The following is an 18867-nucleotide window of genomic DNA, read 5'->3' on the forward strand; positions in this document are numbered from 1 at the left end:
TACTTGCTGAGAGTGGTCTTACAAGTTCCTTGGTAGTCAAAGAGGAGTCCGTCAAATGAGCGGTAGTGGGGATCACCTGATGCGGTACAGATCCCATAGGGTCCCCGATAGCAGCCTCTTACTCCATCTACAACTTTGCATTCCTGCAGAGAGCTGCATCCATAATCTTCACACACCATGTCCTGGGCTGCCTCACTGCAGGTGCATTTCTGGCTGCAGGTGTCCGTCAGAATGACCTCGTCCCCGAGGTTGTAGTACTGACCATCCATGTTGCAGCCACACATGTTAATAGGAACACAGCTGCCACCACTCAAGATGTAGCTGCTGTTGCAGAAGCATCCTTCTCGACATGGCAGGGTGCAGTACAGATTGGAAGTGGAATCTGAGCAGGTGGATGGGCAAGCCGTGCCACAGGTCTGGTACATACTGTTGGCGGGACAGGAGGCTCCTGTAAAAGAAACGGATGCAGTATGGTGAAGATGTTTTTTCTCTAAGCCAACATAAATAAATCCCATTGGATGTACCAACACTGCAGTCGTGAACTTGCAACCGATTTCATTGCACCTTAGTGGCTAACAATATGCCTACTAGGTAATCCGATTAGTTGCGCATATACACACACACACATGACGCTCAGCAGAAACTGTGACAATAGATTCTACTTTAGTCTGTTGTGCCATATTTTCATTACAAAAAAATTTGTTTTGCTCAGAAATAGTAAAAAAAATCGAACACATATCCCATATACAGCTCAGCTCATATCCAACATGCCACAAATCGCCCAGTGTTACTGATACATATTTTAAAATGTTTTGCAATTGAAGAACCTCCTTCTCACCCATCTGGTTATCACTCACTACAAAATCCAGAGCTTCGCCACTGCCCAACAATGACGTTTAATGCCTGACATCGCTCAGTGTAAGCCTGCAAAGCATTACACAGGGTGGATTGATTCCCTTCGGTAACGCAGAGATCATAGATGCAGCCAGACACAAAGTTCTCTGGAGACAGAACTGGAATACAAGATGCAAAGGCACCTGTGGTGAGCCTCATCAAGCCGCAGTAGGTGCTACCATTGTACAGAGTCTGGTTTTGGATGGTGCATGTGGGTGCAGTATAGTCATCACTACAAAGAGCATCGTTATCTGGCACCTTCCAGCTCTTGCCAAAGAGCGCCTCAGTGGAAGCCTGAGTGCCATTCGGGGTCATGAAGTCATCTGAAGAATTGCTGTTCAAATTCCCGCAAAGACCACAGGTGGAGTTCGCGTAGTTGGGCAGAAGTGTGACTGTTGTGTGGGAAAAGCCATCGTAGGTCACAACCAGGCCCAAGTCGGTGCTGACGGCCACCGTGAAGCCGGTTTGGTAAGCCTTTAGGTTTCCTCCAAGAAGCGTCACCGGGAGACGAACTTTATCGCCATTTAGCTAAAAGTTAACAAAAACAGGAACAATTAGGATGAAACGTTAGGACACAAGGGATGGTGAGACTTCTACGCACTTCTATATAGTATTAAACATGGGCAGGATAGATGATTGATCAACTGATTATCTAAACACATGAGAGAAAGAAATGTCAATTGTATATTAAAAAAATCTCAATTCACACGACATTTCCCTTGCACACTCGGTTGTCTTTGGAAAAGGAGGCATATGTGACATTGTCTCAGATGCGTACTGCTGGTAAAATGGAGATCCTACGAGGCAGTCAGAGGTCTGCCCCGACCCCTGGTGTGACTAAGGGAGTGGGAGGAGGCACGTCTACAAGTGAAAGAGAGTTGCAGAGACACCAAGCCTGCCAGGTAGGCTGGACTGAAGCTCTGGTCCTAAAAGAACTCATAGCTCTGTTTGGAGAAGCAAGTATGTGGTGTTAGTTGATGATTGAGGTGCAGAATGGACTAGATAGCATTATGGGAAGGTACAATACAGCAAACCTTTGAGATAAAAGTTTAGTTTGAAAGTGGAACAAAGGTTCAGAGGGGTATGTTACACATTTCAGTAGCTCCCATGGTGAGCATTAGTTGACTTACATAGACTTGCCCACTCAGGCCTTTGCTCATTACGATTTCATTGCCATATGTCACCACACGCACAAGCTTGACCCACGACACTGCATTTCCACGATTCTCGTTCTTGGCTTCTACACGGAAGTAGGTTAGGTTGGAGTTGTTACGGCAGAGCTGGGAGAGAAGGTAGGTGCATGTGCCCTGGAAGTTGAAGTAGCGCCCATCAAATGAGGTGTAGTGTGGATCCCCGGAAGCCAGGCAGGTCTTCTTGTCCGTGGCCTGGCAGCTGTAGTAATTTGCTACGGGCTTGCAGGTTTCATAGGACACACAGGGTTGTTCCTGACAAGTGATTATGCCGGTGTTTAGGCACTGGCATTTATACTGGCAAAAGGTGGTGTTCCAAAAGGATATCCCTGTTGGGAGAAAAGCCCCTGGAATAGAATGAGAATGAGACATATCAGCAATAAATAAAGTCTCTGTGTCCTGTCAGATGTAGAAGTGCTCTGATGTATTGTGTGGCTGGCGCACGGAGCAGCTCTACTGTGAACACTGACTTTTTGTTACCATTTCATTAAACCAGTCACACTTTCAACAGAAGACTGTGTTTTCGCAAAGCGTTTCCCAGATATACAACTGATTACCGTATACTGTGCACCGCAAGGTATCCTCTATGTGACCTTTTGTCTCTATAGACTCGATATATAAAGATTAAGAACAGCACTAGTTTCAAAAAGGGATTTGGATCATTAGAGTGGTTTTGCAATAAAAACGGCTGGAGTTACTGTTATTGACATGTATTGACAAATTGTGGTCCAATTGTCATACATCCGTGTACTCCTGTGTATTACTACCTTACACTGGCACGCATCGTACACGAATAAGTCTCACACAATGGGTGGTGAGTGGGCAGTGCAAGGAGTGGTTTGGCTTGAGAATTTGTGAAAGCCCACAAACCTGATTTTGTGGCCATTCAAAAACCTGTTTCCGACACTTTCAGCACCCTGGAACTCAAGGGCTGGAGTAAACTATTTGCAGCATGATCGGGGGAACAGAACAGTTCAAACTTTATTGGATGCAATTGAAGGTGGCGCCCCACAGGGCAAAAAGGGTTCCACACTGAGAAGTTTGAACAAAAAAAAACCACAAGTACACTTACGTAGCGGCGCTGCCTTTCTGCAAAGGAGAACTGTGCATATGTTGAGCATTGGCCAAAAAAAAAAGCACACAAAAAGGGAAAGGACTGTCCTTAACCCCTTCGCTGCCAGGCCTTTTCCCCCTCAGGTGGCAGGCCTTTTTTTGGCTATTTGGGGCAGTTCGCGCTTAGACCCTCATAACTTTTTGTCCACTTAAGATACCTACACCAAATTTGTGCCATTACATTCCAACATCCTAAGGATTTAGAAGTACCCATAATTTGTGGGTTCTCCTGGAGGAGGCCAAAAAATTTAGCCAAAATACAGATAAAATTGTTTTGTTTTTTTTAAATGGGAAAAAGGGCTACAGAAGAAGGCTTGTGTTGTGTCCCCTGAAAATGGTATCAACAAGGGGTTTGCAGTACTAAAATCACCATCCTCCCAGCTTTTAGGACCAGGCAGACTTGAATCAGAAAATCACATTTTTCAACACAATTTTGACATTTTACTGGGACATACCCCATTTTTACTATTTTTTGTGCTTTTAGCCTCCTTCCAGTTAGTGACAGAAATGGGTGTGAAACCAATGCTGGATCCTGGAAAGCTAAATATTTCTGAAAAGTAGATACAATTCTGAATTTAGCAAGGGTTTATTTGTGTAGATCCAGCAAGATTTTCCTATAGCTGAAATAAAAAATATTGAAATTGAGGTAAAAAAACAGCCAGTTTTCTCCACATTTTACTCTGTATCTTTTTCCTGCGATGTCAGATTTTCGAAAGCAATATCAGCATAGTCTGCTGGACTCTTCTGGTTGTGGGTATATATAGGGCTTGTAGGTTCATCAAGAACCCTAGGTATCCAGAGCCAATAAATGAGTTGCACCTTGCAATGGGTTTTCATTGTATACCGGGCATACAGCAATTCATTTGGTGAAATATAAAGTGTGAAAAATAGGCATCAAGGAAACCTTTATATTTCCAAAAGATAAGGTACTGAGAAGTAGTGGTTATTTGCATATCTCTGAATTCCGGGGTCCTCATATTAGCATGTGAATTACAAGACATTTCTCAAATAGACTTCTTTTTTACACACTGTCTTACATTTAGAAGGAACAATGTAGAGAAAGACAAGGGGCAATAACACTTGCTCTTCTGTTCTGTGTTTCCCCAAGTTTTCCAATACAAATGATACATCACTTGTGTGGGTAGGCCTAGTGCCCGTGACAGGAAATGCAACATGAACACATCACATTTTTACAATGAAATCTGAGTTGTTTTTTGCAAAGTGCCTAGCTGTGGATTTTGGCCTCTAGCTCAGCCGGCACCTAGGAAAACCTAGCAAACCTGGACATTTCTGAAAACTAGACACCTAGGGGATCCCAGATGGGGTAACTTGTGGTGCTCTCACCAGGTTCTGTCACCTAGGATCCTTTCCTCACATTTTGGTGCTGCAAAGTTCTGGAATCTGAGAGGAGCCGCAAACTTCTGTCTACCCAGCGTTCCCCCAGGTCTTCCGATAAAAATGGTACCTCAAATGTGTGGGTAAGCCTAGTGCCAGCAAAAGGAAATGCCCCAAAACACTATATGGACACATCAAAATTATCAAATACAAAACTACCTGTTTTTGCGGGGGACCTGCGTTTTTGGTCCTGGACTCAGCAGCCATATAGGGAACCTACCAAACACAAACATATCTGAAAACTAGACACCCGAGGGAGTCCAGGGAGGTGTGACTTGCGTGGATCCCCAAGTGTTTTCTTACTGAGTTTCTTACTGAATCCTCAGCAAACTTCAAATTTAGCTAAAAAATCACATTTTCCCCACATTTCTGTGTGGAATCACCGCATTGGGACAAATTTCCTACCATCCAGCATTCCCTCTGTCTCCCGGTAAAAATTACGCCTCACTTGTGTAGGTGGGCCAAGTGCCTGTGACAGGGAAGAGCCAAAAACATGTCAAAATTGAGGGGACCCAAAGGGGGTCCAAAATGGCAGTTTGAAAAAATATATTTTTAGGCTGACAAGTGGGGCAGAATTTCTATTGGTATAGTTGCGACATTGCTGGGTGGTAGGAATTTTGTGGATTCCTGCAGATTCCGGAAGGTTCAATCACAGAAATGTGGGAAAAATGTGTGATTTCCAGAAAAATTGGAGGTTTGCAGGGCATTGTGGGTAAGAAAATGGTACAGGGTGCATGTGAAGCACACTACCCTGGACTTACCCAGATGTTTAGTTTTCAGATGTGTCTAGGTCTTGTAGATTTTTCTACATGGCAGCGTCCCAAAGTCTAAAAAGTGGAACCCTCACCATTCCAAGTGTGACGATTTTGAGAGCTAGACAAGCTCTCATGGCCCAAATGTAAAACCAAAACTCAAAATAATCAAATGTCCTCTTGCTTGCTGTGGGATAAGATTTTTTAGTGTGCAGAGGGAGAGGTGAAAGACTGTTACCCCCTTCAGTTGGGGTGGGGGCATAACCATGTAAATACTGGTTGGTAACCACCACCCCACAATTTGTCTTTTTTTTTATTCCATGGCATCCGGTAGGCTTTCTACCCCCTCCCACCGGGAGTGGATCGGGGGTAATTGCTCCATCTGCCCACTGGTGGGCAGAACAACTTTGTCCCCATTTATTTGGGGTGGATGTATGGCCATTCCCCAACCTCTTTTTTGAAAAAATAAATCTTCCCTGGTCTCTGCTGGCCTTTCAAAAATAAGCTGAGAGGGGGCAGATATGGCCAACAGTAATGTGCCGTCATGGGGAGCCACACTTGCCTAAGGGGCTGCCCCCAACACACACACCAATCCCTGGTGCGTAAGTAATTTCTGCCCCCCTGGGGGCAGATTGGCTGAATAGAAATGGCCTAAAATAAATTTGCCCCCATGGGAGCGACCCTAGCCTAAAGGGTTGCTCCCCTTGTGTGAAATTGACACAACAAAGTAAAAATCCCTGGTGTCTAGTAGTTTCTGCACCCCCTTGGGGGCAGATTGGCCAAATAAAAATATGCAAATCGTCTCCCAAGGTGGACAGAAATGGCTTAAAATTAATTTCCCCCCCCCTGGGGTGCGCCCTTGCCTAAGGGGTCGCTCCCCTCATGAGAATAACAAAAAAAACAAAAAAACATCCCTCGTGTCTAGTGGGCATTTCCTCTTCTTTGATGCCTCTCCCGCCCCCACCACGTAATCGGAAGAGAAGTGCTTTTGCATTTCTCTTCCAATCTGGGGGTGGCCTCTGATGAGGTCAGTGCGTGATTGTACGCTGACATCATCAGACTTCACTTGGGGGGTCCGGAGGGGTGGAGGTGGAAGGGGAAGCGATTCCCCTTCCATCACTGCCCATGGGAGGAGGGTGCTTGGCCATCGGGAGGAGCGCTAGCGCTCCCTCCAAGGGCCCATAGCAAGATGTAATGTTTGTTTCCTTGGCACCCGAGCAGTACAAACGAGGACGTAACCGTTACGTCCTTGGCACCCAAGGGGTTAAAAAACAAATGGAAGTCACAAGACTTTCTCAGGAGTACGAATGGAAAGATGAAAGTGGCGTATCTCTCTAAGCATACTCCTAGAATGTTTTGAGAATGGCCCACATTTGAAATATGCACCTGTGCACAGGAATACATGTATGGTTTGTGAATCGTTCACAAGTTGGTGCATGAACGTGTGCAGGGATGTGGAAGGATCATAGCCAATAGTGCCAACGAATGAAAAGCTATCTGTTTTTATTTGGTGGTAAGTGGGACTGAGGTGACCTTAAGAACAGGGTTTAGAGGAGTTTTAACATTTCATGTAATTTTTCCTGCTGTTGTCTACTCTGCTGACATGCACCCCCTCCATGTAAATGCATCTTCTTTCAGTACATGAGACACCCAGAGTTATCAAACACCCATAGAAGAAGCCTGCCTCCACCACAGAGATTCCCTTGCTCCTCCATATTTCATTCAAACCCCGTCCAGCTCTGTGATATACATCTTATCGGTGCTTCTTTCACTGGGCACCTTAAGTACTATCTGTTTCAGTATTCACTTCAGTCACCAGTCAAGGTACAGCACTTCACTGCTTTGGGGCTGCAATCTGGGTTGATGTACAACTCATACACACATTCGTAAAAAGGAAATAATCTTGCAAAACCTAACACCGCCCTTTTACTGTCACTACCTGCCTCTGCCATCTTGACAGGAATGAGCTGAGACTAACTTACTTAGGCAAAATTGAAATGGACCTGCTGGAGTACTCTACATTTACTTAAAGGACCAGTCTTTCAAGCGATTTCCAAAGATTTGGTGCTGCCACTGGGTGCTGTCCCAGCACTGCTCCCTTCCTTCGGCTCAATAAAGTGCCAGGCCCGCAACCCATTGCCATGTTGTTGGACCTGGCTTTTTGACAGGGACATCCCCAAACGTTTTGCCTCCTTCCTCCTATTTTTTCTGACCTATTGTTGTTGGCTTTTGACTTCTCTGGGCACTTCACCGCTGCTAACCAGTGCTAAAGTGCATATGCTCTCTGTGTAAATTGTACTACTGATTGGTTTATCCATGATTGACTATTTAATTTACTTGTAAGTCCCTGGTAGAGTGCACTACATGTGCCTAGGGCAGGTAGATTAAATGCTACTAGTGGGCCTGCAGCACTGGTTGTGCCACCCACTTCAGTAGCCCCTTAACCCTGTCTCAGGCCTGCCATTGCAAGGCCTGTGTGTGCAGTTCCACTGCCACTTCGACTTGGCATTTAAAAGTACTTGCCAAGCCTAGAACTCCCCTTTTTCTACATATAAGTCATCCCTAATGTGTGCCCTAGGTAACCCCTAGAGCAGGGTGCTGTGTAGGTAAAAGGCAGGACATGTACCTGTGTAGTTATATGTCCTGGTAGTGTAAAACTCCTAAATTCGATTTTACACTACTGTGAGGCCTGCTCCCTTCATAGGCTAACATTGGGGCTGCCCTCATACACTGTTGAAGTGGCAGCTGCTGATCTGAAAGGAGCAGGAAGGTCATATTTAGTATGGCCAGAATGGTAATATAAAGTCCTGCTGACTGGTGAAGTCGGATTTAATATTACTATTCTAGAAATGCCACTTTTAGAAAGTGAGCATTTCTTTGCATTAAAATCTTGTTGTGCCCTTCAATCCACGTCTGGCTAGGTTTAGTTGACAGCTCCTTGTGCATTCACTCAGACACACCCCAAACACAGGGTACTCAGCCTCACTTGCATACATCTGCATTTTGAATGGGTCTTCCTGGGCTGGGAGGGTGGAGGGCCTGCCTGACTGCCTGACTTCTCTCTTCCACTTGGATGCTCCGTGCGCCGAAATTTTCGATGCACAGCTTGTTCCGCGGCCAGAAAAACGCCGCACACCGACGCTAATCGACGCAACGCCTTCGGGACGACCGAAACTTTGACGCACGGCCTCGCAAGGACAACGCCGCCCGACTTCCAAGAAGAAATCGTCGCGACGCCTGCCGTGAGACCAAAACTTTGACGCACGGCCTCGCAAGGACAACGCCGCCCAACTCCTGAGGAGAAATCGACGCGACGCCTGCCGTTAGATCGAAACTTCGACGCGCAGCCCCGCAGAACGACGCGTAGCCGGAAAACAAGCAGGAAAATCCACGCACAGACCGGGGACATCTGGTACTCCCCGCGATCCACAGAAAGAGACTGTCCGTGCGCCGGAAAACGACGCACGACTTCCCGCGTGGAAAATAACGACGCAAGTCCGTGTGTGCTGAGGAGAAATCGACGCCCACACCAGTTTTCCACGTATCTCTTCTCCTGTGGCCCTCCGAGGAGATTTTCCACTCTAAACCAGGTACTTTGTGTTTGAAAGAGACTTTGTTTACTTTCTAAAGACTTAAGACACTTTCTATCACGTTTCAGTGATATCTTTACAAATTCATATTGCAACATTGATCGTTTTGATCTGAAGATTCCCAGATAAATATTATATATTTTTCTAAACACTGTGTGGTGTATTTTTGTGGTGTTATGCTATGGTGTTGTATGATTTATTGCACAAATGCTTTACACATTGCCTTCTAAGTTAAGCCTGACTGCTCGTGCCAAGCTACCAGAGGGTGGGCACAGGCTGATTTTGGATTGTGTGTGACTTACCCTGACTAGAGTGAGGGTTCTTGCTTGGACAGAGGGCAACCTGACTGCCAACCAAAAACCCAATTTCTAACACATGTGCTGTGTGATGTGTAAGGTAAGAACACTTATGCCAGTTTATGAAGCTATCTCACCATTATACACGCATCCACCCGCACTCTGGAAGGTGTCCACTCGGAACGCCCACACTCCCGGGGTGTTGACATTACTAGTAGATGCAACATTTAAGATGTCCGCCGTCCTTGATCCTGGGATACTGAAGTAGTGAGAGGAGCCTCCGCTGTTAAAGCCAGCCTGTGGGGAGAAAAGCAATCAGTCAACCCAAGCAGATGAGGTATATGCAAAGGACGAATACTGCTTTGCTGATAACTTAGAATTTCCCAAAACATTGCCAAGATTCTTATAAATAAGACAGAGAGATAACCGACGAAATTAGTCCCAGTTACTAAGGTTTCCAACAAAAAAAAACAAAAACAAAGGTAATCTATTAGTGTTAAAGAAAAATGCAAAGGACAATAAATTATTATTATTTTTAAATTGCAAAGGGACAAGGATGTGTAAAGTGTTCTGTACAATAATGCAAAGGTCCAGGGATGTGAAAGTGTACTGTACAATAACACTGGAGCATTCGTGCTGACATTCCGGGGCGATGGTGTGCATTGCTGATCAATCATTTTTCTTCATCTCCGATACTTGAAACCCGCCAGGTGGGTCTTCCAGCAGCAATAAATGAGACGTACAAGGCTGCTAAGCAGTGCCTGTTGTACTGTCCTGCTGCCACACTGCCACTTGGAGCTACTGCAGCCGGGGTGACAACGGGGGAGCAACATGCCTTCAGCGCCTTGAGAGCCTCACGTGATTTGCCGCGCTTTATAAATCCTGATTGATTGACATGCCTTGCAGCCTGGATGGGACATACAACTGCAGAGAGCAGAACGGTTGTAGGAAAAATAGGCTGCAAGCTAAGTCAGTAAACGTCTCCTATCTGTTCAGGTTCATGACTTTGGTTGCCTGTGCAGGCATACAGTTTCACTTTGCCCAATTTGTGACTCTAAAATTAGCTATGGTCTAAGGGGCCTCATTCACATTCACCTTAATAAGCTGATGAAGAATGAATCACTTCCAAAGTTAGAATCAGTGTAAAAAATATTCAGTTGTTGGAGAAATTGCCATACCTGTGCCTGGGTGCCCCCTAATCCCGTAGACCTATCCCCGCCACTTGTAGTGCCGGTCGTCCATTCGATGACATCATAGTTCAGCAGAATAAAGTCAATTACGCCATCGGAGATGAGGACAGCCTGGAATGTGTTCACCTGTAATAACACAAGGGTGGTGCAAAAAAGACAAATGTCAAAGCAAGGCACACAGTTCCAATGATTCCCAGCTCAAAAATGAACCATCAGGTCTAGCCTTTATATACACTGGAAAAGTTGGGTTATCCCAGAATGCCTTGTGAATTTGGCAATTACAGGATCTTGCTTCTGTGTCTATAAAATCACCCTTGCAGTTTTCAATCTCAATTGCAGGTCTTACTATTTTTTTTCTATTTTGAAGATGTACACATAATTTTCATGAATGCATTTTTGCATATAGAGGAAGGCATGGATGCATAGTATGCAGGGCTGGTCCTAGATTTGTGGGGTCCCTGGCAGAATAGGAACATGCGAGGCCCCTCTAAGATGTGGCATCACAGGAAGGGCCATTAATCGAACATCACTGTTCTGGAATTTTTGAAAGGAGCTTTCTAGGAAACTACTTACCTGCTGTGGATATCACTAAAATGGCTGGCTAACATTATAGATAATAATCCTAAAAAATAACGATTTATATTTTAAAGCTGTATTACGGCGAAATACACTACATTAATAAAGCTGGCTGAAAAAGCTAGACCCAGGTCTAATTTCTTCCAGATTAGGACATGATTAAGATTAGGATGTGAGGTGGCTAATACATTGGCAGGCAGAAGCATCTAAGGCGGAACTACATCTGCACACTGAGACCAGTGCTTAATTTGTGCTCTTTGTTTCCGGTGCTGAGCACCGGCACTAATTTTTGAGGGCCTCAAGCATTTGCTGAAAGCAAAAGACACATATGGGAAAAAACGGAGAAAGGGAGAAATTAAAAAGCATCACAAAGGGAGAAAGCAGAAAGCAGCAAGAGTGAGCTGAAGCGCTGGGAGTGGCTTTAAATGGATTAAAGAGGCCAGAGATGGCTTCAGGATTACGGTGCCTCCGTATTCCGTGCTCACATATTTAACTGCAGCAGCTGTGTGTTTCAGAGGTGAGCTCTGAGCACTGGCACTTTTCTATTTACAAATTAAGCACTGACTGAGACCCATATTTATACTTTTTTAGCACCACATTTGCGTCATTTTTGACGCAAAAGCGGAGCAAACTTACAAAATACTAGGGTATTTTGTACGTTTGCGCCGCTTTTGCGTACAAAAATAATGACGGAAATGTGGAGCTAAAAAAGTATAAATATAGGTCTGAGTGCCTAAACACAGAAATTAGTTTCAAACTCAATTTTTAAGAGATACAAGGAGCTGAAATAACAAAAATAAATAGAAGAGATGGTGAAAAAGGAAAACAGTTTGTGGCCAGGGAAAAAAGACAGCCAAAGCTATAATGGGAGCCAGTCACTAAAGGGATTCATTGAGGCAACAAAACAAAAAGGACATACTACAGTAAATTCCGTGCAGTTTATAGCTATATGAAAAGGAAACGTAGCAGTGTGGAATAGATAGGTTGGGGAAGGTCGTGCTTGACTTGTAAAATTATAGTTAAGTAATACCAGAGACTTTCAGGTTTAAAAACATAAGTTACATGTCCTTAATATCTGAAAAAACACTTGCTAAATTGAAAACGGATCAGAACCATGCAGCTCAACACATATTTAGTTTAGGAAGTAATGACCAAATTGCACCTGCCTTTAGGAAAATCCATGGGATCTTGATTAAACAGATAATTGAATGCAAAACCCTTGCAAGACCATTTCCATCATTCACAAGTCGCTCCAGTCGCTCTCCAGGTACCTAACCAAACACTCTTGGTCTTTCAACTGCCAATGCAAAATATGCCTCTCTGAACCTAATGGCTACCTACTTCCATAGGCTCAGTATTTAGCAGATCACTCCATGTGCATTGATGTACTCCATGGAATGCCCCCTCGTTTCTCAGCTGCCCTCTTCCCCCACAGCCCCATCTTCTCTACACCTCCTTCCCCTCATCTCCCACAGAAGGCCAATTCTAACTCTGCTTTTAAAAAAGCAGCCATTTCCCCAGGCCTTGCTGTCACTCCCTGAGATTTGGGATTATTTGTTGTGGGAGCAGGCCCACACAATACTGTGCTTACCCAGTCCACACCATTTTGATTCTGCACATGACAACGAGCTGTCTGGCTATGTGAGCACAGTCAGACTGACTGCACATACCAAACCTAAGCCCTTTTGGGTTGTGTAACAAAGGCTAAGCCAGCCTTGCAATGAGCCAGTTTATCCACAGTAATAAAAGAAATATTTCACCAGCTGTCCCCGGCCATAAGCCTATTGGTTAATTGTGGATTCCCTGCCTTTCTTACATGGCCCCAGCCCCTTCCATGGGCCTCACAGCACTTAAGTCTTGCAGGCTGGACTACTGTCCATTATCACTTTGCAGGACACTTTGCACACGCACAGATTAGTCTCCGAACACATTTTATGCTGTTTCATTCCACAACCACCTGCTATAATTCAATTTCTTTTAGAAGCATAGCTAGGCTGGCTGGAAAGGTGTCAATCAGGTATGATTAATAAGACATATTCTATTTGAGGTCCAATTCCTTTATCACCTTGTGAAGAAACCTTTGACTGCTCATTATTACGATCTTTGGAGAGACATGTTTCTAAAAGAAGTAACGCTTAACCAAATGAAATAGTTCTGAAACAGCAATCATAAACAACAGTATTCTGCACAGATGCTGCCACTTAATCACCTATTGCCTCTGACTCCAGTAAAGATCTCACAATATACATCTGCCTTTTTCCTATTACAGAAATATATATATATGTTTTTAAAGGTGGCAAAGAAATGTCAGAAGATGTGGAGAGGTTTTGAGCCTGCTGAAGGTTTTATGAGCAGAGGAACAACCAGAGAGTGTTTAGTTTTTACATTGATAGGAACATCGGATGAAGCATGCAAGATATTGCAAAGGGAGTTCAGGACAAGAGTTACAATCTCTAGATCTCCAGTCAGGACACAGACAAGAAAGGGTCCCACTGGGAGTGAGATTTTATATAAGATTATAGAGGAGTAATAGAGTACACAGAGAGCAGGCTGAAATTCAGCAGACACAGTGAGGATAGTTTAACATCACAACTCTTTGTGAAGGACGTTACACGCATCTCAAAACAAATACTTTTTTTTACATTTGTTTACAGGAAAATAAAGAGATTGGGAATTGCAAAAGGTTCAATGGCCTCAGCAGCACATACTGGATCAACAAAACTTGTATCTCTTCTCTGGCCTCTTACATTTTTTTCCTGACTCTGCCCGCTTACCTCGACCTCTCCCCTCCATGCTTTACTTTTCACCTTATCTCATGCCCAACTTATTACCTACTCTTGCTGCTTCAGACCTCTCTTACACCTACTTCACTTCTGCATTATCTCCTGTTCACTTATCTCTCACCAAGCATCTTACGATCTCTCTCTGATTCTGTCACCCTTACATCCATCTTTCCCCTCAATACTTTACTCCTTTCCTCTCAACTTTCCACCCAGCCTCTCACCTTCTCTTGCCTCAGTGTTTTTGCTGACTCTCTCCCCACGTACAGTCTGGGTGTGTGGTCTGCAAAACCTCTTTTGTTTGATGTAATAGACTATAATTTTGCTGCATATTTAAAAAGAATCTAGCCCACACATGGGGTAAACATGAACCCTGACATACATGTTAGCCTGGGTCATTGGCATTATTTGATTTTGTGGCCACAGCTCCAATTTCTGCGCGATGGGTGTGTCCTGCACCTCGGCCCCGAATATTTGTGGCTCCACCTTCAGGATCTCGTCCACCTTGGTCCTTAGCTCCCTTTCGGTGAAGCGTGGATTTTTGGGCGGGGACATGGTGAGTGTGGTGGATGGCGTCGGGATTGGGGACGGGGTAAGGGTGCTCCTCTGTGGGTCGATATGCGTCTCCTGTATGCTGCCGTTCTCTGTCTGGCTCTGGTGCTCTCCATCTTCTGGTCCTGGTTTCGTTGCAAGGGATTGTGGGGTGTGTCTGGGAGTGTTTTATGGGGTTCTGGATGTGTGTCAGGTGTGTGGGTGATACGCCTATCCAATGTGTGCACTTGTTGCTGTTGAGTCCACTTGCCACCCGTGGCGGTCGCAGCCGCCAATGGTCGTCTGGCCTCCACCGTCCGCTGAGGTGATTTGTGCATCATTATTTGGAGGGTGGGATGTGGGTGTGCTTGGCGGTGGTGGGGTGGGCTGGGATTCCCACCAACAGATTCCTGGCGGTGAGTGGTGGTCTGGGAATTTTTGGCGGGGTTGGGTTTTTAGTTCATTATATGGCGGGATACCATTCGCCGCCAATGGCGGGATTCTGTTCACCGCCGACACGGCGGTCGGCGGTCTTTCCCGCCATGTTCATAATAACCGCCATAGTCCTATGTACTAAGGTAAAACACTTCTCTGTATCAGAGAAATGTTTTTTTTTCAAGTATTGATGAGGCCTGTCTCCCTTTCCTGCATCCTAGGTGATGGGAAATGATTCTCTTTCTTTTGTTGTGCACTCTGCTGGACACCCTGCTTTACAGTCAGGCAGGGGCAGGGCTCATTTCACACCTAAGGGCACTTCAAGTGCCCATCTAATCCCTGTTATCATGCAGATGAAGCATTAGATTTTTGATGCAATTTCAGCCCATGAATGTGAGGCCTCGGGGAGGGGGCCCCCTCTCTCCCTCCCCTTGGCCTCACTGCGCTGCACCTTGGCTGCTTCCTGGGCCTTAAAGCACTGGGGTCTCTTGAAAGGCAGTGCTGGGCCCCTTTGTTGTGAGCAGGAGAAGGGCCCTGGGCAGCTGGCCACACGGCCGATGCCGAGTACCCTGGCATACTCAGACCTGGGTGTATGGTTTAGCATCACTCTGCCTGAGGGTGATTTTCACTGAGTCAACTGATCTGCTGGTGTTTGTCTCAGTATCACTTGTTGTGTAAACACCATTTACCGAGCCATGTGCTGTGAGCACCATGCAGCACCGTCCCATACTCAAGTTCATGCGATTATCTGAACCATTTTGTAATTACCTTAGAGGATGACGAACCATAGTATGCCACCTTGTCCCACGTGGCAATGTACAGCCAGGTGGCATAGAATGATGAGAGCTCAAAGTAGCGGTGGACGTCAGACGAAGCTCGCTGCAGGAGAGTGGCGTTTCTGGACTCTCTGTAGAACACGTTTCCTGTAATGGTAATATCCACATCTGTCCAGAATGGTGCCACAAACGCTCGTCCATCGGAGAGAGGAAAAGGATCCGAGGTGAACTGGTAGACGGGCACCCCGAATGACACCACTCCGTTCGAGTTCACCTGTGAGAAGAATGATGGGTCTTAAATAAGCACTAGAAAAAGTCCCATTAGCAGTTTTTGTAGTTATACAATTACACCAGAAGGGGGCACCCTATTCCATGGGAACAGGAAATAAAGCATTTAACTGACAGATGTTTACATGCCCTGCGGGTACAGCGATGAACTAATCTGAACATTATGAAAACAAGCATTTGCAATGCAATAGGTCTTGCATTTTCTTGAGTTAGAGCTATTGGCATTGTACCTTCGGAGCTGGACTTTTCTTGCCACACAAAATGGTCACCCTGTCTCATAATTCCAACTTTTCCTGCTATGTTCTGGTGGTCACTGGCCGCTACTGGCATCAGAAATCACAAGAACTTGAGGAGAGATGAGGAGATGACTGCACTACCTCGCGTTGTGTAAATGTCTGAACAAAAATTGGAAAATAAGCTGGAAAAGTATTTTCTTTTTATTTTAACAGAACGAAAAGTCTTGCAAGAATTCTTGCCTCGCACTTTAATGAGCAGAACAGCCTGAGAAGATTTATGGCCACAATAAAAGAGATAAGCAATGCCCTGTGACAATGTTGTGAGTGCTGGCAGGGAGGGGCCCTAGAGAGAGAAACTAGAGAGCTGACACAAGGCAAAGCAAGTATCACATCATTGTTACTAGGTTTAGCTACTTTCTACCAGAAAGGGCATATTGAGCTTTTGTGAGCAGTATTCCAAATGACCTTGTGTTTCTTTTGTAAAATAAGCTTATTTGAGCAGCCAGAGGTAAACAAGGACAGTACTAGAATAAAGCCAAAACAAATGTCAGCGACATGGGAGGAGATAGAAGGAATGGAACGCTGAAATATAATGCAGGCAGCTACCAGCCTAAAACACCCACAGTGAAAGGGGAGCACCAAAGAAATAACAAAAATAGCCTGTCACAGCAATAGATGAAAAAAACTAAGTGGAATAATACAGTAGCTAGTCACTGCTCTGAAACAGAAAAAGGAGGGAGAAAAACACAGAACTGACCATTAGTGAGCAAGAATTTTTAAAGGACACTGCAACCAACAAATGTAATTGCTTTAAGCCATAAGAAGTATACTAAAAGTATACACGAGGTTGAACGCTTACGCTTGACCTGAAAAAGGTTTCACTGCTGCTGTAGCCTGCGCAGTAATCGACCTCGCCATGATTTTTCACATGCCTTGAAAATGCTACCCAGAAAATGTCTACTTGCGCATATTCAAATACTTTTGTTTTATTTTGTATTTTATATTTGAGCTAGTGTAGTGTAAGTAAAGTTTTTCCAGATCGTTTGGCCGTGTAAAACTTGTACATGTGCTACTTTTGTTTATTCACAAACATCACCGCTGTACCTCTACATTCACAAACACTGTCGATATGTAGGAGGAAAAAACTATGCATATTTTTCAATTTTTTGCAAATCTGTTTGTGCAAGTCACGCACCAATGATCATTTGAATATTTTAAGTTTTTTCTCCATAGGAGCACTATTTTATCTTCTGGAGAAACTCCTTCCTGCAAACCTTTTAAATAACTGGGATTGCTACTTACAGAGGCACACTGGAATTCAAGTTACTTTCAGAATTATGTAGGTTCATTTCTATAACAGTTCCTAGGAGAGGGAAGCCCCTACACAATGTTTCTGAAGTACACACCACTGGGTGTTCTTTTTGTTTTTCATCTTTCATGTCACCAACCCCAAGTTTACGATGAAGGTGGATCAGCCACACTGACAGATTCTACTGCAGGTTTGGGGGAGAATTTTATAGATGTCAGAGCCACAAATGCCTTTCATTTACAAGCAGATGTTCTATATATTTTCTGAATTGGTGTCTATGTTGTCTGATCTTGGTGGCTCTGCTGGATGACATTGCAAAGCTTTCATAGAGCTGGACAATCACTAATTCAGAAATCAAAAAGATGAACGTGCAGTGTTTGGGACAATGCTACCTGGACCTCGAAAGTCTCTTAATCTTCTGTTTGTCTGCCAGCTAACACTATCCATTTGTGCTGTCGGCTAAAACATACTCCTCTACCACATAGCTGCCTGCTGAAAATCAAAAGTATGATGTTCAAACAACACTATTTCATCTTGACCAAATGTATACCTTTGGAATATTTGTTCTGTTCAGCTCACTGGTAACACTCCTGATGTGAGTTAGGAGTATTTCAATCAAATAAAAATACATAACTAAATCTAGGAGCAATAGATCTTGATGTGCCAGAGACATGCCACTCACTGATGAAGTCCAATAAGGTCAAGGTACATATGTTGTTGCTTCTGTTCCTATTCAGAGGGGATGTGGCCTACAGATTGGGCTAGGCTATCTCTTTGTGGGTATTTGGATAATGGTGGTACCGGGTGGAAACAAACTCTCTGAAAATGTACAAGCTGTTTGAATTGATTCAAGCATTTCCTTTCATTATGTATCTAGTTGAGGGCAAGGGCATTGCATTTTGTTAAATAACAGTCATAAGTGTGAAAGGCTTGATTTAAATCTTATGATGCTCTAGAATTTACAATTAAATACAGTGATCTGCATCTATATTAAGACTTACAAAAAGAGTTGTGTATGTCTGTTCGAAGAAGCAGAATGGTACAGTAAGGGGGACAGGGTTAGTGCTGCCATCATCCACTTTGTCCATTGATGCGTCTCCTAAACTCAGTCCATATGGGTACATCACAGGATTACCTAGAATGAAAACATTAGTGGTAATATTCAATGCTCTTCAACCATATTTTGTTTCAAAACAGTCCTAAGAGAAATTGAACTCTCCAAAGGATTTTGTTTGCACACTATACTACAAAAGTGTGTGTCTGAGTGCATTTTATACTGTAATGGAAGCAATTTTGTGAGGAGTAATTGTTTATATCTGTATTTTTGTTTTCTGGAAAATAGGTCATTACTCACATCTCCTGCCTTAAGATCTGTTTCTTAAAGTAATGTATACTATATACTCCGTATCATGTTTCATTTTGATATAACTTCTCTACCTGCAAAAGTAAGTGTCTGGGATTCATCAGTGCTGCTGAATGGATATGGATGTGCTAAGGTGGTCATGAGGATAAAACC

General features: G+C 44.2%; 1 protein-coding gene across 1 annotated transcript; it reads right to left on the reverse strand.

Annotated features, from left to right (window-relative positions):
- Positions 1-849: 849 nt before the first annotated feature.
- Positions 850-18454, reverse strand: LOC138247064 (alpha-tectorin-like). Its single transcript, XM_069201813.1, has 6 exons — positions 18353-18454; positions 15511-15792; positions 10409-10546; positions 9368-9527; positions 2025-2431; positions 850-1422 (listed from the first exon to the last, which is right to left on the reverse strand). The coding sequence occupies exons 1-6, from the start codon at positions 18437-18439 to the stop codon at positions 850-852; spliced, it is 1647 nt and encodes a 548-aa protein (XP_069057914.1). The 5' UTR covers positions 18440-18454.
- Between the last annotated feature and the right edge of the window lie 413 nt (positions 18455-18867).

The sequence above is a fragment of the Pleurodeles waltl genome, chromosome 7, assembly GCF_031143425.1.
Source record: "Pleurodeles waltl isolate 20211129_DDA chromosome 7, aPleWal1.hap1.20221129, whole genome shotgun sequence".
Taxonomy (NCBI): domain Eukaryota; kingdom Metazoa; phylum Chordata; class Amphibia; order Caudata; family Salamandridae; genus Pleurodeles; species Pleurodeles waltl.